The 27,838-nt window shown below is 41.7% G+C and overlaps 1 protein-coding gene across 3 annotated transcripts; it reads right to left on the bottom strand.

The window, feature by feature from the left end:
• Positions 1–1,565: 1,565 nt before the first annotated feature.
• Positions 1,566–26,370, bottom strand: lcp1 (lymphocyte cytosolic protein 1 (L-plastin)). 3 transcript variants are annotated; one of them, XM_083996395.1, is made up of 17 exons: positions 26,266–26,370; positions 19,653–19,733; positions 19,393–19,541; positions 16,960–17,083; positions 16,314–16,446; positions 14,580–14,661; positions 13,761–13,926; positions 12,083–12,225; positions 11,404–11,499; positions 10,316–10,511; positions 9,143–9,221; positions 8,923–9,037; positions 6,302–6,435; positions 5,385–5,505; positions 3,250–3,374; positions 1,842–2,005; positions 1,566–1,800 (listed from the first exon to the last, which is right to left on the bottom strand). In XM_083996395.1, exons 2-16 carry the CDS (start codon positions 19,717–19,719, stop codon positions 1,873–1,875), a joined length of 1,863 nt encoding a protein of 620 aa, XP_083852521.1. In that variant the 5' UTR covers positions 19,720–19,733; positions 26,266–26,370; the 3' UTR covers positions 1,566–1,800; positions 1,842–1,872. The 3 variants fall into 3 exon arrangements, with proteins under 3 accessions (XP_083852521.1, XP_083852522.1, XP_083852520.1); XM_083996396.1 differs by having other exon boundaries at positions 1,566–1,841; positions 1,872–2,005; XM_083996394.1 differs by having other exon boundaries at positions 1,566–2,005.
• Positions 26,371–27,838: the final 1,468 nt, after the last annotated feature.

The following is a 27,838-nucleotide window of genomic DNA, read 5'->3' as shown; positions in this document are numbered from 1 at the left end:
TAAGCGATCCGGTGGTTTTGTCTAACTTCCTGTCAGCAGATGGAGTTAGCAGTCCCCGCCCTCGTCCCTACGTCACCACATTCACGCGCATCCCTTGGCTGCACACACAGAGAGGACCGCCCCTTTATGCCGTTCTCTCTCCTCATTGGATAAAGGTTGTAGGATACAAGGAAAGTTTTCTCCTGGGCTCAGAGCAGAGCAGAGTGACTGACAGACCCCTGTTTCAGACCAAACACTCTATGTAAGTGATTGCTGTCGGAAGATACAACTATTTAAGACTTACATTAACACAAATATTCACCTTACTTCTGCTTTAATCGCGGTATTAAACGCCACAATTATTTAATTCTAACGGTTTCTAAATACCGTCACTTTCCAAAAAAGATTATGTTGGAACTATGTCGGCAAATCCGCGCAACTCACACGGAATGAAAACAAAGTTAAGCAACGCTATGAACGATATGAATCATCACCTGCAGGATAACCCCCCTGCTCTGTAGCCCAGAGTAAAGGTACAATACACAGAAACTGGGTTAAATTATGTTAATGTGTATTTAATTTACCAACGTAACACTGAACTGGTAGAAATTTAAATGTTAGCGCCTCATTTGTAAGAAAAAAAAAACTTCGAACATTTGAATACTTCAAACATTTGCTCTGAAGGATTAATAATTGGTCCTATATTAATAGTTACTTTAAATAATTTGTTTATATAATTGGTAATGCAATTATATTTTGACTATATTTGATTTTACACATTGATATTGTTGTAAAATCATTGAATATGATAATCGTGATTATTTCTCTGACAATAATCGTACCAAGAAAATCTATAATCATGACATCGCTAGTTGAAAATCCTGAAGCTGCAGCGATGATCTGAGGAGGAGAGGTGGCAGGTTTCAGAGCTTTTTCCTGAATAAACACAGACACGTTTCATTTAGTTTAACTCAACACATCACAGCTCATCAGTCAGGTAGATGAGATGTGATGATCGTCAGCAGCTTCAGTCTGAACATGAGAAAAGAACTGTTCCTCCACTTCGCCACCAGACAGGAAGTCAGTGTTCATCTTGTCTTTTTAGAATAATTCAAACAAATCATGACACAGTTATAATACAAAAAGTTTATTGTTGTGTATTTTTGTCATAAAGTTTCAGATTGAAAACGTTTGTTCTGAGCTGGAAACTGAGCAGCTGTTGCAAATATACAGAGACATTAAAGGCGTTGTTATGTTATTGGTGAAGCGGCTGCAGGTCACAGAGGTCAGAGGTTACACTGCAAAAACTCTACATCTTTCCAAGAATATTTGTCTTATTTCTTGTCAAAATGTCTCAATTCTAGTCAAAACTAATCTCTTTCCACTTAAAATAAGACTCATCACCTAAAAATTAACTTGTTTTCAGATCATTTTCACTTGTTTCATACTGATTTTCACTTGAAATAAGTAGAAAAATCTGCCAGTGAAAGCAAGTTTTTTGTGCTTGTAATAAGAAAGAAAAACTTGCTTCACTATCAGATTTTTCTACTTATTTAAAGTTGAAAATCTGCTTGAAAAAAGTAAAAAGTGTCTAAAAACAAGCTACTTTTTAATGTGATGAGTCTTATTTTAAGTAGAATTAGATTTATTTTGACTAGAAATGACATTTTGACTAGAAATAAGACAAATATTCTTGGTAAGATGTTGAGTTTTTGCAATGTGATTATGGGCTTTATCTGGAATTAACTTGTGGTTTTAGAGAAAGAAACAATCAGCTCCGAGTTCTCAGCAGTTGATTATTTCTGCCTCGTTGAAGTGGTCTGGTCCTGGTCCTGGTCCTGGTCCTGGTCCTGGTCCTGGTCCTGGTCCTGGTCCTGGTCCTGGTCCTGGTCTTTAGACTCTCTTCATGCCGCGCGCCATCAGGCAGGCGAACACCGTCATCACCATCTTGGGTTTGACCTCCACCAGGTCCTCGGGCAGCGCGTAGACCCGGGCGCCGATCTTCCTCGCCATGGAGATGGCGTACCTGTACAAACACGAGGACACAGGTGTGAGCCGCTCTGATTGGATGATGAGTGAGGCGGGCGTACCGTATTTATCCATTTATTTGTGCCACAATCAGAATAATCAGATTTTTTTTTGTAATCAAAACAAACAATATGAAAACTCAACTTGGTCCAGAAGCTTTGGTTTCTCTAATGGTTGGATGTGTATCACAGGTAAACGTATTAACTTTGTGTATATATAAGGTCAGTTTAAGCACTTCTGTATGATGGTCCATTAGCAGAACTAATACTATTTTATAAGAAGGCATATTGAAAGTAATGTAAATCATAAAATGAACTGTAACACAAGGCTGTAACTGATGTCACATTGTGTCAAACCTCTCGTTTACAGATATTACTCTGTTAAAAGTTTTGCGCCTTTTGTAAGATTCATTGAAAAAATCGAACGCTGCCTTGGTTGCTAGGTGATAAGAGCCGCGCTTTGCGACGTAATGCCGGTAAGTTATCAACGTGTTCTTGTTATTCTCAGTTGCATGTATAAAAAAAAACTTTGGGTCATTTTTTCCCAGATAAAATATGTGTAGCTAACTGTGGCTGGTTCACTGGGTCTGAGGCTGAACTACCTGTAGTGATTGCTCTGTATCTGTATTAGAGCTGTCAGAACCAACTTTGCTATTTGAACTGAATTCAAATTATAAAAAAAAAGAAGAGAACATTCAAAGGTAAAACTGACTTTCCAACATGTTCCTTCTGCAACGCAACGCAAATCAATGTTGTGCCTCGCAACGTTCGGGTAGTAAACATGTTGATAAAACAAAATAGAGCTGCAGCTTCAAATATGAGCTATGGTTTTTTTTAATTGCCTGATAATCGGCTGGAGCAGTGACAACGTGTTCCCACATTACACACACCTTATCGATCCATCCGCAGACCGTCCGCGGACCACTTGCGAGCGATCGGAACGGATCACGGATCAACTGTGATCGTTGCACCACTACTTATAGTATTTCTATTTCCCTTCTTGAAGTTTTATATTGAGTTGGTAAAAGTTAAGTGTGTTATAACAGATTTGGTAGGAAAGCCCTTTAGTGGACATGGGACATAATAATAAGCTGGTATAGGTGGATATGATGTGCTAAAAATATGTATTAACATATTTTGCGTGGCACAATAAACTTTTTCATCATAAAAAAAAAAAAAATGTATTCAAAGTTTGAATATAATTAGAATATTTAACAGAAGAAGCGTTCGAATCAGCTCCTACTTTGCGTTGTTGAGCTTCTCTGCGTCCGTCAGGTCGTCGGCCTTCACCAGGTCGTATCGGATCGATCCAGGCTGGATGGCGTCGATCAGGTCCAGGACCGGCATGCTGCTGCTGATGTTGCCGTCCTACACACACACACACAGACACACACACACACACACACGAGTCACTTCTTGTGTTACACGCCCCGGTCCCTGTGACCTCTGTGACCTCTAGGCTCTGCCAGTGGTGTAGTCTAATGTTTTGTAGTGGGTAAACTGCTTTTTAGGTGGTAAACTGTTCATACTTGTATCACATAGACCGGTGGTTCTCAAACTTTTTTATACCAAGGACCCAAAATTGACACAAATTAGACCACGGACCCCCATTGGACAACATTTTGAAGCAAGAAAACCAGAAATACAAAAACAATGAATGTACGTTTAAATTAGGCGTAGGCTACATTTTTGAAAGATTATAGAGAAATTTCTGGAAAAAAGTGGTACAATTTCTCCATAAAAGTTGAAATATTTCTAGAAAATAGTTTTAAGATTTCCAAAAAAAAAAAAAAAAAAGTTTAAGATTTTTTTAGAAAAAAGTAAATAAATTAAAAAAAAAAAAAATAGTAAAACGTTTTTTTTTAAATTGAGAAAAAAATTGTAAAATTTCTCAAAAGAATTCTAGAAAAAGTGGTAAGATTTCGCAAAAAAAATGTAGAAAAAATGTGGTAAAATTTCTCAAAAAATTATAGAAAAATGTGGCAACATTTCTCTCTCTCAAAAAAAGGGGCAAACAATAATACAAAAAGGGGTAAAAATTTCTTGAAAAAAATAATAAAAAGGTTAAAAAAAGAAAAATTGAGAAGAAACTGGTGAAATCTCTCAAAAAATTCTAGGAAAAAGTGGTAAAATTTCAAGAAAAAGTTGTGGACCCCCTTGAACTCTGTCAGCCCTCTCACTTTGAGAACCATTGACATTTACTTTAGTTAGATAGTTTTGTTGTACTGGGTATAGAGAGCCGAAGCGGAAGCAGGAAGTAACATCGCCATGGGTCCTCAACTCGGAAAAAGTCTCCATGTAGCTAAGTGAACGGGAGTCCAAGTTTTATTTCGTGATCCGATTGAATTGTACCATGAGAAAAAAATATGTCCTCTACCTGTTTAAAACATCACGTTTCATGAAGAGAAATCAGCAGTTTGTTGTAAAACGGAAGAATGTATTTAGTGTGACGACCGCTCTAGGACTACAGTAGGACTGACCCAAAAAATTTGATGCTTCGAAGCTTCGTTCATTGCCATGGTAATCGATCATGAAAGTCCGTGATCAATTTTTTTTTTTCTTCCTTTTTTCCTTTTTGACACCGGTTCTCATCGGCAATTGCTACATTAAAATGAGTAGGCGACTTGGCATCCTGGAAACCTGCCTGGTTTTGGAGATATGCAGTGTTTGTTTGCCGTTACTTTCATTATTTCCACTACAAACTTACAACAAACTGCTGGTTTCTCTTCATGAAACGTGATGTTTTAAACAGGTAGAGGACATATTTTTTTCTCATGGCGCAATTCAATCGGATCAAGAAGTAAAACTTTGACTCCCGTTCATTTTTACATGGAGGGTTTTTCCGAGTTGAGTTCCCATGGTGACGTTACTTCCTGCTTCCGCTTCAGCTCTCTATACCTGAGTATCACACAGACTACACTAGGACTGGACCGATATGCTTTTGTGCCGATTCGATTCTCTAACGATTTTTGGGTCCCGATTCGATTTAAATTGCGATTCTGATTAAACAAGTATTGTGATTCGATTTTACTAAGTATTGCGATTTTATATTTAAATTATTGTGATTTTCTTTCCTTAAACAAGAAGCAGGTTGAACCAAACACTTGATAATACATCATAAGTCATATTTACAAAAAACAATACACACATCACATCAGTTTGTCTGTTGTGTTCATTTGTTCACATAGATATCTGTGAACAAACCAACACAACAGGCCGGTTTGACTTTGTCGAGTGTAATGGCACAGAATACATGATCGTACAATAAAGATTGGTCGTCCCAAAAAAAAACAAAAAAAAATTAAAATTAAAAAAAACAAAAAAAATCGCCAGAAAAAAATCGCGATTAATACAAAAATCGGGCTCCGCCCCCTCTACCTTGAAGCTGGAGATGGTTCGTTTCCCGGCCTGTGAGAGGTTGTCGTTGACCCAGCCCACGATGGTGTCGTCCACCACCTTCTGGCCGTCGCCCAGGTCCTCCAGGATGTTCAGCGTGTACCTGAGGGAGGAGGGGGGGGGGGGGGGGGGGTCAGAACCTCCACTCATCTTAAATCTCTGACCATATTATTTAATTCCTTATGTAGATTTGTTTTGAGATGTCCTTTTAGAACACATCATTGTCTCATGTTTGATTCTCTGAACTGGCTGCAACCCAAATTAAGAAGGCAATCTCATTGGTTCCATTTTCTTTTCAAATGTATTTATTTTAATTGTCCTCCTTATTTAAAAGAACTTATGATTCCATACAACTCGCCATATCCACTTAGACATACTAACTTCCCTTATTTCTTTGTTCATAGATTCTCTAAAGAGGTTGGTCAGGTCATTTCAATATAAAGCCCCATTTGACTGGAATAATCTCCCTCCTTCTTTGCGTTCTATTACCTCTCTTCATTGTTTCAGGAGGTCACTATATCTATATCTTAAAACAAATTGCTCATGTTTTTAGTTAATTACTTAATTGATTCATTCATTCATTGTTATTCTTTCTTTCTCCATTTTGTTATTTCATTATTCCTACTATGTTATTTAATATTTCTATTCTGTTAAATGTATGGGGGTAGGGGTGGTATGTGGGAGTGTGTGAGCAAGATGTCTGTATTTGTTGTATTGTCATGTTATGTACGTCTACAATGTAATGTAGTGTATTGTTGATGTTGTGTGTTCTATGTTTGTTCAGGGACCCCCTTGAAAATGAGATGCTACATCTCAAGGGGCTATCCTTTAATACATTCAAATTAACCTCATCCCAACAACAACAACAGTAAGAAGGTAGCCTAGTGGCGTGTTGTTACCGTCTCATCAGCTGCCACAGCAGAGCCAGGGTGAGGGTTCGATTCCCTGCGTTCAGGTCCTGACCGGCGATGCCGACCAGGGAGAACTTGGCCTCCTTCTTCCCCAGCTCCACGGCGTAGTTACAGTTCTCCAGCTGCAACCAGAGGAGATTCACAATCATTTGACTTTAGTCCAAGAATTAAAAGTCAATCATGTGTGTGTGAGTGCAGATTTAACCCTCCTGTTGTCCTCTGGGGTCAAGGAAGGAAGGAAGGACAAAGGGATAGAAGGAAGGAAAGCAGGAAAGACGAAGGGAAAGAAGGACAAAGGGAAACGATGGGAGGAAAGAAGGAAGGGAAAGAGAAAGGAAAGATAGATGGAGGGAAGGAACAAACCAGGTCAATTGGATCAAAAGAGGAAGGAAGGATGAAGGGAAGGAAGGAAGGAGGGGGGAAAGAAGGAAAGAAGGAAGGATGGAGGAAGGGAACAGATTGGGTCAATCACAACCGGAGGGTTAAAGGACAGTTCCACTCAAATCCAACCTGGGCTCTAGTTTCATATATTTCAGCTCTAACAGAATGAATGTCTAGATTTTCTTTTTACTGTCTCCTGTTCTGCAGTCGTTCCCATCCCATAAAACCGCAATTTTTTCCACAGACAACGTCAGATGTCTTCAAACAGACACCGAGAGGAAGACGACACGTTTGTAAACGGAGCTGGAATACAAAGTCTCGCACAAGAGTCAAGTTGACGGTTCAGTTTGTTTACAGGTGGAATGAAGCTCCCGTTTGTTTTTATCAACAAAGGAATAAATCAACTCGGAGGCTCCGGGTTTTCAGAGGGAGGACATTCTCCGATATCCGCTCCCATTCTACGCTGCTGTGGCGTCAGCAGATACTGACTGCATTTACATGGACTTCAGTATCCCGTTTCTGTGTTTTAAGCATGTAAACGCCATTTTCCTGATTTCAGAAATTGGGATATACTGTAAATAAAGCCTTATCCTTATCCTAATGTTGCTGCCTGAAGTACTGCTGAAGAAACCAGGATACTGGAGCTTGTGTATACTAGGGCTGGGCCAAAAAATCGATTTTTATATTAATCGCAATTTATTTTTGGCGATTTTTTTTCGTTTTTATTTTTTAATTTAATTTAATTTAATTTATTTATTTATTTATTTTTTTCTTTTTGTAACGACCAATCTTTATTGTACGATCATGTATTCTGTGCCGTTACACTCGACAAAGTCAAACCGGCCTGTTATGTTGGTTTGTTCACAGATATCTATGTGAACAAACGAACACAACAGACAAACTGATGTGATGTGTGTATTGTTTTTGTAAATATGACTTATGATGTATTGTCAAGTGTTTGGTTCAACCTGCTTCTTGTTTAAGGAAAGAAAATCACAATAATTGAAATATAAAATCGCAATACTTGTTTAATCAGAATCGCAATTTAAATCGAATCGGGACCCAAAAATCGTTAGAGAATCAAATCGGGAGAAAAGCGTATCGGCCCAGCCCTAGTGTATACCCCGATATCTGAAAGCCGCTCACCATCTGTGCAGGCGAGGCTTCAGCCAACTGACGTAACCGTTACCATAGATACGTTACAACTAACAAAATGGTGGCGACAACAACAAGGGGAGACTGAATTTTGCCTCTCTGTGATGGAAGAGCTCAATAGGACGGGATGTTTAGATGGAAGGAAACATAGAAATGCCGACCTATTCAAGTCTGTCGCTAATAAATGACAAGACGCCGTTTCATGGTGGAAACTTTTGAAAAAAAGTTTCTACATGGCCAAACATCCAAACAAAAGAAGTGGCTCTGATCCATCGTCACCTTTTAAATTCTATAAAATGATGGACGACATGCTGAGTCACTGTCCGCTCGCCACTGCAGCAGACGGTGGCGTTGATGTCGGCTTCCCTAGTGCCACAGAGATGGATCCTCATATGCGCACATATAAGACGCAGTAATCAGAAACCAGGAGAGACTGTATTTATCATATCGTATACGGGGGAACTGGATAACCAGGTTTCTGTAAGTTCATGTCAGGATAACCATCAAAAGCAGGAAACTGAAGTCCATGTAAACACTAGTTGTGTTTCCATCCACCTTTTTTTAATTCGCATTTTCAAAAATTGCGAATAAATACTTGGATGGAAACGCCAGAAACTCGAAAAAAGGCAGTAAATGCGCATAAAAGTTTTTACGCTTCGGGGGGGGGGGGGGTTGTCAGCGTATCGATAAAATGAAAAGGCTTATAGGCTTATATTCAAGTGCGGCCTATATGTACAGTATTTTCTTTTAAAATGTAGCTGGTGCGTCTATAGTCCGGAAAGTACGTAAATTGTCCATGATGATGAGTGTCAGCTGAGTGTCAACTGTTGTCATGGACACATTCACGCTCTCTTATGACGTAATAATCTCACGGCCCACTCCTCCTCCTCTCCCAATCGCAAAACAATAATGAATGGAAACGGTCATAAATTCGCATTTGCTTTTTGCGCATTTTCACAAAATCCGCTCTTAAATTCGATCCATTTGGATGGAAACCCAGCTACAGTCAGTAAAGAGAAAATCTTCAGATCCATTCATTCATTCATTCATTCATTCATTCACCCCCCTCGTACCTTCTTCATGTTGCTGCCCAGCTTGGGGTAGGGGGGCTTGTTGACCTTGTCCCAGTCGACTGGAACCTTGATCTTCTCATACAACTGGAAGATCACCAGGGCGTCATCGATATCTCTGGAGAACACACACACACACACACACACACACACACACACACAGGTTAGATGAAGCTGAAGATGGGGATGAAGTTGGGGAACGATGGCGGAACGACGTTCTTACGCGTAGAGGTGGTTGACTCGGGGGTTGACTCCCAGCGAGTTCATCCAGTTCCTGAAGGTCCTCTCCTCCCTGGTCTCACCTGCAGGTAGAAACACACACCAGGTGTTCAGAGGCCCGAGGCAAGGCAAGGTATCTTTATTTATATAGCGCATTTCATACCAAGGCAACTCAATGTGCTTTACATAAAGACAAAACATTTTTAAAGTTTAAAGTTGTTAAAAAGAGCTCAGCTATAAGCACATGAAAAGAGAAATGTTTTTAACCTGGATTTAAAAGTGCTTACAGTTGGGGCTGATTTCAGTTCTGCTGGTAGTTTGTTCCACTTGTGTGCAGCATAACAGCTAAATGCTGCTTCACCATGTCTGGTCTGAACTCTGAGCTCCACTATCTGACCTGAGTCAGTAGATCTCAGAGCTCTACTGGGTTTATACTCTACTAACATGTCATTCATATATTCTGGACCTAAACCATTCAGTGATTTGTAAACCAGGAGCAGAACTTTAAAATCTATTCTGTAGCTGACTGGGAGCCAGTGTAAGGTCTTAAGAACCGGGGTGATGTGATCTGATCTCTTTGTTCTGGTTAAAACTCGAGCTGCAGCGTTCTGAATGAGCTGCAGCTGTTTGATACTTTTTTGGGGGAGACCAGTCAGAAGACCGTTACAGTAGTCTAGTCTACTGGAGATAAAAGCATGAATCAGCTTCTCCTGATCAGTTTGGGACATAAAACCCTTAATTCGGGATATGTTCTTCAGTTGATAAAAGGCTGATTTGGTGACTGATTTGATATGGCTGTTGAAGGTCAGATCTGAGTCTATCAGCACGCCAAGGTTTCGGACTTGGTCTTTAGTTTCTAAAGACAGTGACTCAAGGTGTTTACTGACAGCAACCCTCTTCTCTTTATTTCCAAAAACAATGACCTCAGTTTTTTCTTGATTTAACTGAAGGAAATGTTGGCTCATCCAATTTTTGACTTGCTCTAAACAGTGACATAATGACTCTATTGGACTGCAGTCATCTGGAGACAGTGCAAGATATATCTGTGTGTCATCTGCATAACTATGATAGTTGACATTAGAGTTCTGTAGAATTTGACCCAAAGGCAGCATATACAGGTTGAGGTCCAGACCGTCGGGGTTCAGACCCGGACCCGTGTCCTGCAGGACTCACTCACCCTCGATGGAGCTCCAGTCGATGTCCTGGTTCTCGGGCTTCTTCAGCGCCGGGTACTTGTTGAACAGGTTGGCGACGAAGGCCAGGTTCAGCTTGGGGTTTCCTCGCACCACGTCGGCCGGCATCACGAACTGCCGGGCGCCGAGCCGCTCAGCCTGGTCCAGCATGCACTCGGCTCGCTTCAGGTCCTCCTTCTCCTGCAGGGACGAGGACAAGAGGACAACGTCAACACACTGAGGAAACCACCAACTGTCCTCAGCTGGGTCCTCTAATGTCCAGACTAGTCTTTAAAAGGATAGTTCAATCAACATTTTGGCAAATTGGCCCATTGCCATAATCCCTATAGTCATAGCAGTAGGTTCATTACCTTTAATTGTCGGTGCAAGCTGTTTTTAGAACGGCGGAGCAGAGCTGTGAGCTGCTCAGAGCTACGCTACAGAGGAGGCTCATTATGGGATTTCTTGGTTTCCCTCATCAAACTCATCAAATACACAATCCAACAACTCCACAACGCTCTGGTGGACAAGTTGTGACCTGCACATTCACCACGCTATGAGATAATAACACAACGTTACCACACAGAGTTGTTTTAGAGGGAAATACAGAGACTGATGATGAAAAACTGTCCCTGAAGGCAACACGCATCAGCAGTTTTGCATGAATTTCCCTCTAAAACAACTCTGTGTGGTAACGTTGTGTTATTATCTCATAGCGTGGTGAATGTGCAGCTCACAACTTGTCCACCAGAGCGTTGTGGAGTTGTTGGATTGTGTATTTGATGAGTTTGATGAGGGAAACCAAGAAATCCCATAATGAGCCTCCGTAGCGTAGCTCTGAGCAGCTCACGGCTCTGCTCCGCCGTTCTAAAAATAGCTTGCACCGACAATTAAAGGTAACGAACCTACTGCTATGACTATAGGGATTATAGCAATGGGCCAATTTGCCGAAATGTTGAACTATCCCTTTAACAGAGGTTTGGTTTCTGTTTCTGTCCGTTCTGGCTCGTTGTGACAAGTAAAACTGATCAAAATGGATCGTTTCATTCCAACATTTCATTTCTAAAACGTCCTTGTGGCGTCAGACTCTCACCCTGAGTCCTGACATGTCGACGGCGATGGGGGGGATGCCGTCCTCGTCTCCTTTGGGCGCCACCTGGTTCAGGAGGTTGTAGTAGGCCCTCGAGTCCTGAGACAAACACACACCACAGGAAAGAAAGATGGAACATCTGAGATATAGATATTATAGGAGGATTCAACTGATTCTTCTTCTTCAAGGTTTGAGATCTGGTGATTTTTGTTTACGTCCTTAGGGCTGTGGGAACATAGGGCTGTGGGAACATAGGCATGGACCCTAACTGATAAGTGATTACCATATGTTCCCACAGGTCTAAGATTTTTCTCAAAATTAGGCCCTATGTTCCCACTGGACTCTCTCTACCTATCTGGACTCTCTCTATCTGGCCTGTCTAGCCTCTACCTGGTCTTTTTACTAAACTTAACCAACTCTTTTCTTCATTGCCTAAACCCAACCAATGGTGGGACCAAAGGGCTGTGGGAACATAGGGCCTAATTTTCAGTGACAACAAAAGTTAGAAATGTGGGAACATAGGAATGACCCCATCAGTTACAGTCTTCCTGATGTTAAGAGAGAGAGTGTGTGTGTGTGTGTGTGTGTGTGTGTGTGTGTGTGTGTGTGTGTGTGTGTGTGTGTGTGTGTGTGTGTGTGTGTGTGTGTGTGTGTGTGTGTGTGTGTGTGTGTGTGTGTTCACCTTGATGTCGGAGCTGAAGTTGTTGATCTTGGGGCATCCGGCCTCCTCCAGGTGGTAGTTGGCCCAGCGCACCAGCAGCTCCTCAGGAGACAGCTTCATCAGGTCCTCCAGACTCTCTCCGTCACGCAGCAGGGCGATCAAGGCTGCACACACACACACACACACACACACACATTAACACACACACAGACATTAACACACACACACAGACTGGTTCAAGATCTTTCCCATGGACACTGTGACATGTTGCCTGGGATCAAGCCACCGTCTGGTTGGTGGACGACCGGCTGGACCTCCAGAGGAGTTCCTAACGTTCTGACCTCTACATGTACGTGAACGAGGCCGGACACGACACAGCGTTACTGTGCGTTCACACCAAAAGCTTCCTAAGCATCAGTGCACTTCAGACGAGACAGCTTCCAAAACGGCAAATATTTTCAGCCGCTTTGGTCGCTCGTCACGTGACTGACGTCAAAGTTCAATCGCGCTGGTCACTGGGGAGCCGAAAGACGTCTCTATTCTGACAGGTTGCCGCTGAACCGCGTCATAGCTAATTACCCTAAAGTTAACCAAGGCTCAACTTCTCGTCTGGTGACGCTTTGGTCGCTTTGCTGTGCGTTCACACCAAAAGCTTCCAAAAACGCTCCAGGGTGGGCCTCAGACAAGACAGCTCCCAAATATTTTCAGCCACTTTGGCCGCTTGTCACGTGACTGACGTCAAAGTTCAATCGTGCTGGTCATTGGGGAGCCGAAATACAAAAAAAAGGCAGCCGAAGGACGTCTCTATTCTGACAGGTTGCCGCCGAACCGCGTCATAGCTAATTACCCTAAAGTTAACCAAGGCTCAACTTCTCGTCTGGTGACGCTTCGGAAGCTTTGGTTGCTTTGGACTCTTTGGAAGCTTCGGAAGCTTCGGACTCTTTGGAAGCTTCGGAAGCTTCGGACGCTTCGGAAGCTTTGGAAGCTTTGGAAGCTTTGGACTCTTTGGAAGCTTTGGACTCTTTGGAAGCTTTGGACTCTTTGGAAGCTTCGGAAGCTTCGGACGCTTCGGAAGCTTCGGAAGCTTTGGAAGCTTTGGAAGCTTTGGAAGCTTCGGACTCTTTGGAAGCTTCGGAAGCTTCGGACGCTTCGGAAGCTTCGGAAGCTTTGGAAGCTTTGGTTGCTTTGGACTCTTTGGAAGCTTCGGAAGCTTCGGACGCTTTGGAAGCTTTGGAAGCTTTGGACTCTTTGGAAGCTTCGGACTCTTTGGAAGCTTCGGAAGCTTCGGACGCTTCGGAAGCTTTGGAAGCTTTGGACTCTTTGGAAGCTTTGGACGCTTTGGACTCTTTGGAAGCTTCAGAAGCTTTGGACTCTTTGGAAGCTTCGGAAGCTTCGGACGCTTCGGAAGCTTTGGAAGCTTTGGAAGCTTTGGACTCTTTGGAAGCTTCGGACTCTTTGGAAGCTTCGGAAGCTTCGGAAGCTTCGGACTCTTTGGAAGCTTTGGACTCTTTGGAAGCTTTGGACGCTTTGGAAGCTTCGGACGCTTCGGAAGCTTTGGACTCTTTGGAAGCGCGGTGATGCCAGTTGATGCTTTGGTCGCTCGGTGTCGCCGGGCTCTCATTGAAAATGAATTGACTTCCGGCGTTTTGACGCTTTGGAAGCTTTTGGTGTGAACGCACAGTCAGAAACACACACACACCTTCGTTGCGGCTCAGCTCGATGTCGGCCAACAGTCCGATCTTGATGACCTGCCACAGCAGACCAAGGACCAGGTGCTGCCGGCCCTCCTTCAGGTCCTCCGCCCCGATGTTCACCACGTGGCAGCCGATGGCCGAGGCCGAGTTCAGAGCCAGGTTCAGGTTCTCCTGCAGAGCCAGAGCACACACAGCGTCAGAAATGATGGAGGCCAAATCAAAGAAAAACTTTTCTCCCAAAAGTGGAAAGAAACAGAGGCTACCACTGAAAGGAAAAGATTCCATAGGGACAAAATTTGGTGGAAAACCGGGAGGAAAATCAGGCGGAAAACCAGGCTGTAAGAAGCCTTCCAAGCCATTACAACAACACAGAGAAGACGAGAAAGGTGAAAGGAAGAGATGGCGGCAAGAAAGAACAGAGATTTGCTTTCTCCAAAGCTGGGACGGGGCGGACCAAGAGGAAAATAAAAGATCTGGAAGAAGAGGGTGAAGGTCCAGTGGCCAAGAAGATGAAGAAAGGTGAGTTTAGGCCAGAGGAGGAGCTGAAGAACAACAGGCAGCAGAGGAAGAAGGATCTGAAGAAGAGAAATTGTGACAATGACTTGAAAAAGAAACGTATGAAAGTCCTTCATGATCTGATCCATGGAGAAGTCAAACAGATGGCGTTTGCTCATGATTCAGTGCTGCAGTGTTTCATCCAGTTTGGCAGCAATGAGCAGAGACAGGAAGTGTTTGATGGACTTTAAGATACGCACACACACACACACACACACACACACACACACACACACAGCGTCAGACACACACACACTCCTCTTCCTCACCTGGATGGTGAAGGGCGTGAGCTTCTTCTTGTTGATGGTCCTCTCGTCGATGGTGTCGGGGACGGACAAGTTGATCATCTTACTGATGGAGACAGAAGCGGGTCAGAGAGCAGGACACACACACACACACACACACACACACACACACACACACACACACACACACACACACACACACACACACACACACACACACACACACACACACCACAGGACCTGGATCAGTTCTACATGAACCCCTCACATTCCCCTTTTCCCACCAAAAAGAACCTGGTGCTAGTTCTGCTCTCTACTCTTGCTTTCCCACTGGTGTAGAGCCCCTAGCCCTCTTTGAAGGAGATTATAGAGTTCTCAACGGGCCTGAAAATTAAAACCTGGTCTGACCCGAGAGTGTTGAATCCTGGACCCGACGCAGAAGAAAGAAAAGAAGCCATCTTCATCGTAACCACAGCGAAGGGCGACTACGTTTTGATTCTTAAATGTACGTTAGCCGTTCTTTAGTTTAAACTTTGCATCGATTAGCAGTCAACCCTCCTGTTGTCCTTCTGGGTCAAATTGACCCAATCTGTTCCCTTCCTCCATCCTTCCTTCTTTCCTTCCTTTCTCTCTTCCTTCTTTCCACAATCCTTTTCCCATTCCTTCCTTCCTTCCTTCCTTCCTTCCCTTCGTCCTTACTTCTTCTTCCTTCCTCTTTGGATCCAATTGACCCTCCATCTTTCTTTCCTTCCTTTTTCCCTTCCTTCTTTCCACAATCCTTTTTCCCTCCCTCCCTTCCTTCCTTCCTTCCTTTTTTGACCCAATCTGTTCCCTCCCTCCATCTATCCTTCCTTCCTTTTTCCCTTCCTTATTTCCTCCCATCTTTCCCTTTGTCCTTCCTGCCTTCCTTCCTTCCTTCCTTGACACAGGTGGACAACAGGAGGGTTAAACAAACGTAATAAGATATTGATCACGTCTATGTTTATCTTTGCGGTGGTTCCTGTTGGTCAGGTGACTCCGCCCTCAGCCCCTGATGTCATCGGTTCTTGGCTCTAGACCGGAGTTGGTTCTGGTCTGGAACCAGTTTTAGAACAAGGAGCCGGTGTCGGTACCAAATGTGTCCGAGCTGCCAGATTTGTCCGGGGCCGCGACTGGCGATGACGTGGCGCATCGTGATTGGTCGTGAGGATTTATATAAGTTGTAGGTAGATGAAAGTGAGCTATTTATATTTTCTAATGATAACATTAAACATTTACACAACTAACAGTGACGAAAATGATTAAAATACTGTAATTAGCGCGGGCGTTCACGAACGTTTGTTTGACGTTGCCTTGGAGATCTGAGCCAAATCTAGCAAGAGTGTGTTGTTGAGCCAGAGACAGAGACAGGTCTGGAACAGTTCATTTTCTCCTGATGTGTCCGTCTGAAAATTGCCATTTTCATGTCAAACTGTTGAGAAGAGATGTGTCTGTGACAGATGAGTCCAATATTTACAATGAGGCGAAGTGACTAACTTCACTAACATCCGCGGTAGCATCCAAGTAATTGCATTACGCCACCACGACCAATCACCATGTGCCATGTCATCGCCAGTCGCGGCCCTGGAGAAATCTGGTACCGACACCAGAGCTCAGGAGGTGGAACAGCAAAGAACCGGTGCTGAACCAGCTCGGTGGGAAAAGGGATACCAGAGTCTGATTGACCCAGATCATTGATCATTGATCGTTGATCAGCTGATCAGCTGTTAGTGGAGTTACCAGAGGATGATGCCGTCTCCCATGCCGGTGAACAGGTCGTTGTTGTTTGGGTCCATGGGCAGGATGTGTTTACAGTCTCCATCCTTCTCCAGAGCCTTGTTGATCCAGTTCACAAAGGCCACCTTCTCCTCCTCTGTGGACACCAGGGACAACATGTCACACTCCAGTGATCTCTATAATCTACACACTGCAAAAACTCTAAATCTTTCCAAGAATATTTGTCTTATTTCTTGTCAAAATGTCTCATTTCTAATCAATACGAACCACTTTTCACTTAAAATAAGACTCATCACCTAAAAATTCACTTGTTTTTAGATCATTTTCACTTGTTTCAAACTAATTTTCACTTGAAATAAGTAGAAAAATCTGCCAGTGAAAGGAAGTTTTTTGTGCTTGTAATAAGAAAGAAAAACTTGCTCCACTATCAGATTTTTCTACTTATTTCAAGTGAACATAGACTTGAAATAAGTAAAAAAAATTATCTAACAACAAGCTGCTTTTTAGGTGATGAGTCTTATTTTAAGTGGAAAGAGATTAGTTTTGACTAGAAATTAGACATTTTGACAAGAAATAAGACAAATATTCTTGGAAAGACATTGAGTTTTTGCAGTGTAATCAATAATCGGTGACTGGTGCGTTCACTGACCGGAGTAGGAGTGCTGGGTGCCCGTCTGCTCCGAGGTCCCGGCCACGTTGCAGATTCCCTCCTTCTTGTTGATGGCCTTCCTGAAGGTCTTGGCCACCTCGCTGCTCTTCAGGCCGTGGACGATCTGCAGGTCAGAGGTCACAGGACACGTTCACACACCGTACGACACAAACACAAACTGACTGACTGGACATAAAAACACATTCAGTTCAGTTCAGTGTTTCCCTTTAGCTACTTTTTTATTTTGCAACCCCTCTCACCACTTCCTGTCTCAGTCTGATGTTTGATCAGGTGCAGCTGATATGGAATCAATTAAACTTCCTGATCAAACTTTAATCTGCACAGTCTCGCTTTCCGTTTATTATAAGAAACATAATTTCCTCCATCTGGTTCATGTGTGTGTGTGTGTGTTGGATCGGATTGGATTGTGCTTTATTGTCCCGTAGGGAAGTTTGTCTTGTGCTGTGTCTCAATTCGAATACTTGATACCCGTCATGTAGTATATAATCTACACTACACTGCAAAATCTCAAAATCTTTCCAAGAATATTTGTCTTATTTCTTGTCAAAATGTCTCATTTCTAGTCAAAACTAATCTCTTTCCACTTCAAATAAGACTCATCACCTAAAAATTAACTAGTTTTTAGATCATTTTCACTTGTGTCGAACAAATTTCACTTGAAATAAGTAGAAAAATCTGCCAGTGAAAGGAAGTTTTTTGTGCTCGTAATAAGAAAGAAAAACTTGCTCCACTATCAGATTTTTCTACTTATTTAAAGTGAAAATCTGCTTGAAAGAAGTAAAAAGTGTCTAAAAACAAGCTGCTTTTTATGTGATGAGTCTTATTTTAAGTAGAATGAGATTTGTTTTGACTAGAAATGAGACATTTTGACAAAAAATTAGACAAATATTCTTGGTAAGATTTTGAGTTTTTGCAGTGTATGTACTTTCTTCTGTAGTGCATGAATTTCAACAGTTAGTGTCTTAAATCTAATACTGTTGTTGTGCGCTTACTAACGATCACAACGTCTTCTTCTTCTTTGGACGCTACCAGCTCGTTTTGTTTGTAATTTCATGAACGCCCTACTGGTACCTTTTTTTCTTTTTGTTTTGCTTGTGTGAGGTGGAGATTACACCGCCGCCTCGTACTGGTGGAAAACTTTGACCTGCAAGTATGTTTTATGTTTGATGTTTTACGACATACCTGTAAATCACCCGTCTTGTAAATCAACCGCTAGCCCAGGGTGGGAAGTGTCCATCGCTCTACACTCAACTTTCTGACCGTTATGAGTGAAACCATCCGGGTTCTTACTGTCCACTGGGTTTAGTTTAGTTTTACACATTAGAAATAGTTAATGTGAGTATGGAAATATTGGAATGAGACACAGCATTGGGCTCCGAGCTGCTGCATTACACAGTACAGTAAACATTACACAATATGGACACTACTGTAACATACATACATAGTCCTTCTTTCCTCCCTTCCTTCTGTCTCTCCATCCCTCCTTCCTCCCTCCTTTCTCCACTCCTTTCCTTTCTTTGTTCATCCCTTCCTCCATCCTTCTTTCCCTCCTTTCTCCCTTCTTCCCACCATCATTTCCCTTCCTTCCTTCTTCCTTCCTTGACCCAATCTGTTCCTCTCTCCCTTCTTTCCCTCCATCCTTCCTTCTTCTTCCTTCCTAGACCCAATCTGTTCCCTTTGCCCATCCTTCTGTCCTTCCTTTCTCTCTTCCTTCTTACCACCATCCTTTTCACTCTCTTCCTCCCTTCTTTCCCTTTGTTCTTATTCCTTCCCTAATCCTATATGTTCCCTTCTTCCATCTTTCTTTCCTTCCTTCCTTCCTTGACCCAGGAGGACAACAGGAGGGTTAATTAAGGTTAAAGTGTGTCATGTTGCAGTTCAGTGGCTTAACGGCGGATGTGATGAATGAGTTCCTGCGTGGCCTGACCTGAGTGAACTCGTCGAAGGTGAGCTGGTCGCTGCTCGTATGTAATGTCCCTCTTCTATTGAAGCCCCGAAATGAGAAATTGTCCCAAAAATAATTAAATGAGTCTATTTTTCAAACTTGTTTTGTAGCGGAAGCTCCTCTTCCCAGTTCATCCAAATTTGACCAAACCGGGAAGAGAAGCTTCGAGAAGCTTCTGCTACAAACAAGCTTGAAATACAGACTAATTTAATTATTTTCGGGACAATTTCTCATTTCAGAGCTTCAATACAAGACGGACATTACATACGAGCACCATGGAGGTATTTGGATGTTTTTTGGTGTGTCTTTTTGTTATGAAGACAGTTGGTATCCATTTGCAACCGTCATATGGACATGCACTGCTACGCCGAGACCCCCTGTAACTCAGAGAAGCCACGGAGGACTCTGAAACTTCTCCCAGCCCTTAGTCCACATGAGGGGGGGGAGATAATGAGTATAGACCTGACCTGGGTGAACTCGTCGAAGGTGAGCTGGTCGCTGGTCTTGGTCAGCTCCTGGATGATCTCTCTGATGCGGTAGCCGGGCAGCGGCAGGTTGGCGGCTCTGAAGAGGTCGTTCAGCTCCTCTTTGCTGATGAAGCCGTTGTTGTCCACGTCTGGAGGAGGGAGGGGGTCAGAGGTCAGAGGTCAGAGGTCAGAGGTCAGGGGTCACAACGGACAGGGAGGTATAACAACACAACAGTCCAACTCTCTGTTCTCTCTCTCACCGATCTTTCCGAACGCCTCCCTGAGCTCCTCCAGCTCCTCTGAAGAGATCTGAGCGGGGGCGGCCATGTTGGAACCTGAAACTGACGCAACGACAAAAAGAAATTCAACAACATGAGACATCGGACACAGAAACACAGACAGAGAGACACAGAGATAGAGGCAGAGAAGGAGGCGACCGGAGCTCAGCGGTGCAGAGAAGGAGGAACTTCTGCCTCTGCCTCCACTTCCTGTTTCTGCTTCACTTCCTGTTCCTCTGCCTGTCACTCATGAGACCTGAGCACCTGCACAGGTAACTAACTGCAGCTGCAGCCGGCTGACGGACAGGTGGACAGAGGGAAGCTCCGCCCACTGTTACCCACATATAAAGATAATGCAAACAAATTATTTTGAAGGGCTTAAATACAAATAACACAGTCAATATAAAAGATAGTCTACAGTTATAACTGATGAAACAGGATCGAGTTTTACTGTTTCTGGTTCTAACCAATGTTTGAATAGAAAAACAAGTTTACTTAAGTAGTTGATTAATTATTAAGTAGGGGAGACCAGGGGCAATTGTAACATTTTAAATTGCACCAATCAGAAATGAGATACAACCATGAAATTCATTATGCACTTGTTTTTTATGTTCCCTCTCTGCCTACCAAAGGAAAAACTGATATCTCATGCATTTCTGATTTTATCTGACAAGACTCATTTTTGAGGTATGAAAGTAAAACATTTCATCATCAGTATTTTTCTCATTCCTTCTTAACCTTTAATGTCTAATCATTGAAACACATCCAGTTTTGTTGACAATTTTGTTGGCTACAATTGGTACAACCGCTCCCTACGTGGGGGCGATTATAACATTTGACTTGTGTTTGAATCAATATTGTGGCTCAAACATTTTTTGTAAAAACATTTAATTACTGTTAACAAGTAGAACATAGAAGATTCCTACATAAAAAAATTATCCAAATAGCTCAAGTGGTTTTTGAGTTATGGCATCAAAACCAAAAAGTGTTACAGTTGCCCCCGGTCTCCCCTAGTTTGTCAATCACAGAGCCAATAGAAAAAAGAAAAAGCAGGAAATCGGCCTTTAACTCTGTGATTCAATTCATTTAATCTGTTAATCACTCGTTTAGTTTCGTTAATTTCTCCTTTTTAACTGATTTAAATTCAACACGTAGTAGTAAAACTTCACACTTTCAGACTGAGTGAAGCAGGAACTGATCACATAACACTGACATTTTATATGATTCACTGCGCTTTAACATGACCATATTTGGCGGAGTTAATGTAACACATACGCGTTGTTAAGAAAGACCTTCGGACATTTTAAAACCACAAACACTGACATCAGCTTCAAGATGAGTGGTTCAACTTCCTGTTCTGATGGAGCAGCGTCGGCCCGATGAAGATGAAGCTGATAAACACCATCACACACTCTGACTGACTGAGAATCAATCCGCCGCTCAAAATAGTCCCCACAAAAATGTTTTCGATTATTTCCAAGATCCTGTTGGTTTGGGAGAAACTGTTGAAATGAATTGAGACAGTTACACTGCAAAAACTCTAAATCTTTCCAAGACTATTTGTCTTATTTCTTGTCAAAATGTCTCATTTCTAGTCAAAACTAATCTCTCTCCACTTAAAATAAGACTCATCACCTAAAAATTAACTTGTTTTTAGATAATTTTCACCTGTTTCAAACTAATTTTCACTTGAAATAAGTAGAAAAATCTGCCAGTGAAAGCATGTTTTTTGTGCTTGTAATAAGAAAGAAAAACTTGCTCCACCATCAGATTTTTCTACTTATTTCAAAGAAAATAGACTTGAAATAAGTCAAACAAGCTACTTTTTTAGGTATAACTATGTATGTATGTATAAATATACATATTTTAGGTAATGAGATTTGTTTTGACTAGAAATAAGACAAATATTCTTGAGTTTTTGCAGTGTATAGTTTTGTTTTTATAGACGAATCCTTCACTAGGTCCTTACTAATAAAAATAATTTAACATTAAACAATAATCTGTAGGACGTTCAATATAAGACAAAGTTGTATAAATACAGTTTAAAATGATTTAAGATGATTTTAATTAAGTTATTAGTCCAGATGCTGATTAATAAATGAGAATCAGACTTTTCTCTGAAGGGAAACATGGGGTTGTCTAGAAATATCAGCTTTATCAAGTTTAGAGAATAGACTCAACGAGACCACAATGAACTCTGGGTAAAACCTCCATGGCCACTTCCTCCCTGTGAAGCAGCGACACGTCAGCCTGTCTCTCTGCGCCTCGGTCATAATTAACATATCACAGTTAATCCACTTCAACTGATTCTCACTGAGCTCATTCTGTGTTTTAGTTTTAGTGTCGACTCTCTGACTTTTGCACGTCGTCTTCGTCTTCGCCTGTTTCGGTCGTCGTGTTGAAGCGACTTCAGCTCAGGAGCAGAAATGAAACTCTTCAGCTAAATGAGGCTGAATGAGTCACTGCTTCACGTTCAGCTTCTTCTCAGTTTCTACTCGTTTCTATTTCAGACTCTTACACTGCAAAAACTCTAAATCTTTCCCTTATTTCTTGTCAAAATGTCTCATTTCTAGTCAAAACTAATCTCTTTCCACTTAAAATAAGACTCATCACCTAAAAATGTACTTGTTTTTAGATCATTTTCACTTGTTTCAAACTAATTTTCACTTGAAATAAGTAGAAAAATCTGCCAGTGAAAGCAATTTTTTTGTGCTTGTAATAAGAAAGAAAAACTTGCTCCACTATCAGATTTTTCTACTTATTTCAAGTGAAAATCAGTTTGAAAGAAGTAAAAAGTGTCTAAAAACAAGCTGCTTTTTATGTGATGAGTCTTATTTTAAGTAGAATGAGATTTGTTTTTACTAGAAATGACATTTTTGACTTGAAATGAGACAAATATTCTTGGTAAGATATTGAGTTTTTGCAGTGTATTTGCTTGTTTCTGCTGCAGCTTCTGTCTTTTATATTGTAGAAGTGAAATTTGAAGTTTTTACTGAATGTGAATGTGTTTTTGTTTCCTTCATGCTCTTGCTGCTTTGTTCTATATTTACTTTTTTTCAGTTTTTTCCCTTTCTTAAGAAAAGGTGAGATAAGATGAACTGATAATGGAAACTAACCCTAACCCTATACAAGTTTCCAACCAAATGTGGAACAAATTTTCAGCAGCACTTCCTGAAAATCCTCAAAAGAAAATTCAAATGAAAGCGTTTGACTCTTGACATTTCAACAGAGAGAAACAATGAACAAAGAGGATGTTTTCATGCATGGAGGTTTGTTTTTAGTTGTTTGTATAGAAATAAACCACAAAAAAAACTCTGAACTTCTCATGCAAACTGTTCCCTCAGTGGAGGCAGAGGGTGATGGGAGTGTTGAGCTCCTTTAGCTTCTGTTATTAGCTCCCCACAATGAACCTCAGGCAGATGTTACAGCATCTGGATTTCCTCAGCAGCTGGAGCTAAAACAGTGACCCGAAAAACAACTTCTGAACAACTCACGTCCTGTAGCTTTAAAGGGATAGTAGCATTTAGCTACAGTATGATCTACAAATAGCCCCTAAGTACTTTAAATGCAGTAGAAGACTTATTTTTAGATTTACAACATACAGTGTTGTGAACAGACTCAAAGAAACGGCCTATTTTCATGGCCTAAAAGAGGTTACCTTAAAAAAAATCCACTTTGAAGGGCTGGAAAAAATTATATTATAGTGAACAATGGAACAGTGCATTTTTTTTCCAGGTAAAACCTCTTTTAGGCCGTGAAAATAGGCCGTTTCTTTGGGTCTGTTCACAACAATGTATGTTGTAAATCTCTGGGCAGGGCTATTATGGGCTGGCGTTGCTAACGGGAGGAGTGCAGAGAGTCTTCTACACTGCAAAAACTCAAAATCTTACCAAGAATATTTGTCTTATTTCTAGTCAAAATGTCATTTCTAGTCAAAACAAATCTCATTCTACTTAAAATAAGACTCATCACATAAAAAAGCAGCTTGTTTTTAGACACTTTTTACTTCTTTCAAGCAGATTTTCACTTGAAATAAGTAGAAAAATCTGATAGTGGAGCAAGTTTTTCTTTCTTATTACAAGCACAAAAAACTTGCTTTCACTGGCAGATTTTTCTACTTATTTCAAGTGAAAATTTGTCTGACACAAGTGAAAATGATCTAAAAACAAGTTCATTGTTAGGTGATGAATCTTATTTTAAGTGAAAAGAGATTCGTTTTAACTAGAAATTAGACAAATATTCTTGGAAAGATTTTGAGTTTTTGCAGTGTACTGTAATTAAAGTACTTAGGGGCTATTTGTAGATCATACAACCCCACTTTTAAAAAAAAATGCTACTATCCCTTTAACTCAACTCCAACGTGAACACCTGTGGCATCGCTATGAGAAGCTGTAGCTAGCTCAGCTCACTGTCGTCAGTGTGATGGTCACGGCAGAGGAAGAGGAAGAGGAAGAGGCCTAAGAAGACGCTGACGAAGAAAAAAGAAGAAGGAACCAGACCAGAGGAAATGCTGGAGTGGGTTTTAAAGACGTGATGGAGAGACTGAAGACACTGGACTCAACATCTGGAGGAGGATGGAGACGCCTCTGAAGGTCACATAGACTTCAGCTGGTCAACAAAAACTCATGTTCCTCTGTCTGAGAGTCACACACACTGCAAAAACTGAAAATCTTACCAAGAATATTTGTCTAATTTTTTGTCAAAATGTCTCATTTCTAGTCAAAACAAATCTCATTCTACTTAAAATAAGACTCATCACATAAAAAGTAGCTCGTTTTTAGACACTTTTTACTTCTTTCAAGTCTATTTTCACTTAAAGTAAGTAGAAAAATCTGATAGTGGAGTAAGTTTTTCTTTCTTATTACAAGCACAGATTTTTCTACTTATTTCAAGTGAAAATTAGTTTGAAACAAGTGAAAATGATCTAAAAACAAGTTAATTTTTAGGTGATGAGTCTTATTTTAAGTGGAAAGAGATTAGTTTTGACTAGAAATGAGACATTTTGACAAGAAATAAGAGAAATATTCTTGGAAAGATTTAGAGTTTTTGCAGTGCAGAGATGGAGCTCAGTCTGTCTCAGTGAAGAGGCCTTGTGTTACTCAAACACCAGAGCCTGAGAGGACGATGCTTCTCCACGATGCCTCAAGATCTAGAACTACAACTCAAGACGCTGCAGCTACTGTTAATATTTTCTGATGAAGCGTTTTCGTGGAGCTCTGTGGTTAAAAGTCTTTGGAAATCTCAACTCTTGACTTCGAGGTGCTGAGTCTGAACCAACGAGTCCCAAATCAAACCCAGTCCTGAACTTTGTGTTTCAAGTCTTAACGTGATAGTTCAACATTTTGTCAAATTGGCCCATCACCATAATCCCTATAGTCATAGCAGTAGGTTCGTTACCTTTAATTGTCGGTGCAAGCTATTTTTAGAACGGCGGAGCAGAGCCGTGAGCTGCTCAGAGCTACGCTACGGAGGCTCATTATGGGATTTCTTGGTTTCCCTCATTAAACTCATCAAATACACAATCCAACAACTCCACAGCGCTCTGGTGGACAAGTTGTGAGCTGCACATTCACCACGCTATGAGATAATAACACAACGTTACCACACAGAGTTGTTTTAGAGGGAAATACAGAGACTGCTTGATGAAAAACTGTCCCTGAAGGCAACGTGCATCAGCGGTTTTGCATGAATTTCCCTCTAAAACAACTCTGTGTGGTAGCGTTGTGTTATTATCTCATAGCGTGGTGAATGTGCAGCTCACAACTTGTCCACCAGAGCGTTGTGGAGTTGTTGGATTGTGTATTTGATGAGTTTGATGAGGGAAACCAAGAAATCCCACGATGAGCCTCCGTAGCGTAGCTCTGAGCAGCTCACGGCTCTGCTCCGCCGTTCAGACTTTGGGACGATATAAAGTCATGAAGTTAAAGTCACTCGTCACTAGTGACTCGTTGGTTCTGCATCAAGTCACCAGATTCCTGGTTGAGTCCGGGTCATGTGACCTCGGCCTCGTTCCTCTCTGAGCATCGCTACTCTTTCACGTGCAGCGCTTCATCAGCACCAATCACACGTGCTGCAGGTTGACCGTGATCTGCAGCAGCAGCACGTCGCCGCCCCGCAACCGTTCAACGTTCAGCTCTGAGGAAGACACACATCTTCATCCTCTCGCTGCCTCACAGGGATTTTTTTCTTTTTTTTGCAGTTGAAACAACACTAACCACAAACTTCCTTTTCAGCTCGCTGCAGTGGTTTAACTTCTTCTTCCTCCTTTCCCCCGGCAGGCCTCGCTCTGCCTCCAACTGCTCTCCTTCTTCTTCTCATTTATATACACATTTGACTGTTTTCAACACGATTAAATTAAAGCAGGTTTCTATGTCAGCTGCAGGTTCAAGAAGCTCCTAATTTAAACTGTGAAAGTTTGAGTTTGTGCAACAGTTGATGAAACACAGCTACACACACGCCTCTGCTCTTCGTCTTCGCTATACCGTTCCCCTTTCCTCACGCAAACGAGAATAAAGCAAATCAGAGTTTGTCTCAGGTGCGTCGTGGTGCCACCGTGATGCCTTCAGGGACAACATCTGGACTCGTGTGTTCTTACCTGATGGTGCTAGAGGTCTGGGTGTGGACTGGAGGTCTTGCTCGTCGACTCTCTGCCCGTCTGTCTCGCTCTTCCTCCGAGTGGCGGCTGAGCTGCAACGGCAGGGCGACGACTCACGTATTCAAATGTAGTACGAGGAAGGAAGTGACAACACAGAAACAGAAAGAGGAATGAAAGCTTTTGTCTTTATAAGGCAATGCAAGTGTGGCTGCCAGGCAAGGTGACCCTCAAACCCTCAAACCCTGTTCGACTGTGATGGGAGGTTCAGGCGTCTCTGGAGTGGAGGAGTCTTTAGAAACCAAATTCACTGAAGGAAACTGATAAAAATGGATTTACCAACTCAATCAGTGCTGTGAAGACAATGCAGTTGTAGAGACAGGAAGTTGTATTAGTGTTGTTACTAATTATTGTTAGCCTACTAATTATAAATATACTTAGGTTTCCTGCTAGACACGGAGCTCTCTTTTAAATTGCATATTGAAAACTTGGTAAAAAAAAAAAAAAAAAAACTCAGGCTAAAGCTTGGTTTCTTTTACAGAAATCTCTTGTGTTTCTCTCTGCGAGTGCGTAAATTGCTTGTGTCGTCAACTTTCCTACCGTTAGTTGACTGTGGAGATGTGTTGTACATCATGTGTGCTTCGTCCAAAAGCCTAGCAGCTTTTGTTATGTCGCTGCTAATTGTCTATATGCAAACACTTTTACATATGCTAACACAGAGCAACACTGACACACTTATTGCTGTTAAACCACTTCTTCTGGTCTTCCTTTATTACACAGAACTCAACCAGTTACATAGCACAGGCGCCACCTACAGGCGACTATTCGTATAGCCCCAAACATAGTCTAATACATAACAGCTTTGGACACTGTATATCACAGTGCATTGAGGTTTTTCACTGGCCGTGGTCGCCTCAGTCATCACTGTCAGCTCTATTTGAAGTCCGGGTGGCCATCTCTGAGAAACTGGCTGCTAATGATCTACAAGCCTCTCCTCGGTTTGGTTCCATCTTATCTATGTTCACTCCTCCGTGGAGCAGAAAATCGGTAGGCCTATTCCTTAAGGTCCAGTGATATTTACTGTTTAAACACTCCACGAGTGCAGACTGAACTAGGGAAAAAAGCGTTTAGTTTCGCCGCACCAACATCAACATGGAACAACCTCCAGGCTGAACTGAAAATGTCTGAACTCGTATCTTTAATATTTGTTCAAACTCTGGTTGCAATTTTGTCGAAGTGATTTTTGTATAATGTCTGTCTTGTTTTTGTTTTTTTTGGTTTGATTGTTTGTTTGTTTTTTGTTTTGTTTTAGTGTCTGTATTGTATTGTATTGTCTTGTTTCCTTTCATTGTATTGTGCTGAGTTGTGTTATGTCTTGATGTTTTTTGTGTAGGACCCCCTCGTAAACGAGTTGTTACAACTCAAGGGGCTTATCCTACTATAAATAAACAACTTCAACAACAAAGGGACAACAAGGAGTTTCTCCATCGGCAGAACGAAAAATTCCACGACAATAAAAAAGTCTGATATTAATGTGGATGAATCTACGTTACCACTTGTTACTGGGCCCATTTTA

Source organism: Trachurus trachurus, assembly GCF_905171665.1.
Source record: "Trachurus trachurus genome assembly, chromosome: 21".
Classification (NCBI taxonomy): Eukaryota; Metazoa; Chordata; class Actinopteri; order Carangiformes; family Carangidae; genus Trachurus; species Trachurus trachurus.
The sequence above is the reverse complement of the archived record's forward strand: the minus strand, read 5'-3'. Positions and strand labels throughout refer to the sequence as shown.

What these genes read in the sequence shown, in the direction of transcription:
- lcp1 (XM_083996394.1), bottom strand. Translation starts at nt 19,719, where the DNA reads ATGGCCGCCCCCGCTCAGATCTCTTCAGAGGAGCTGGAGGAGCTCAGG. An exon ending in TCACGCCCTTCACCATCCAG is followed by an intron (nt 13,927 to 14,579) that starts GTGAGGAAGAGG and finishes CTGGCTCTGCAG; the next exon opens with GAGAACCTGAACCTGGCTCT. An exon ending in TGGGCAGCAACATGAAGAAG is followed by an intron (nt 6,436 to 8,922) that starts GTACGAGGGGGG and finishes CTCTGGTTGCAG; the next exon opens with CTGGAGAACTGTAACTACGC.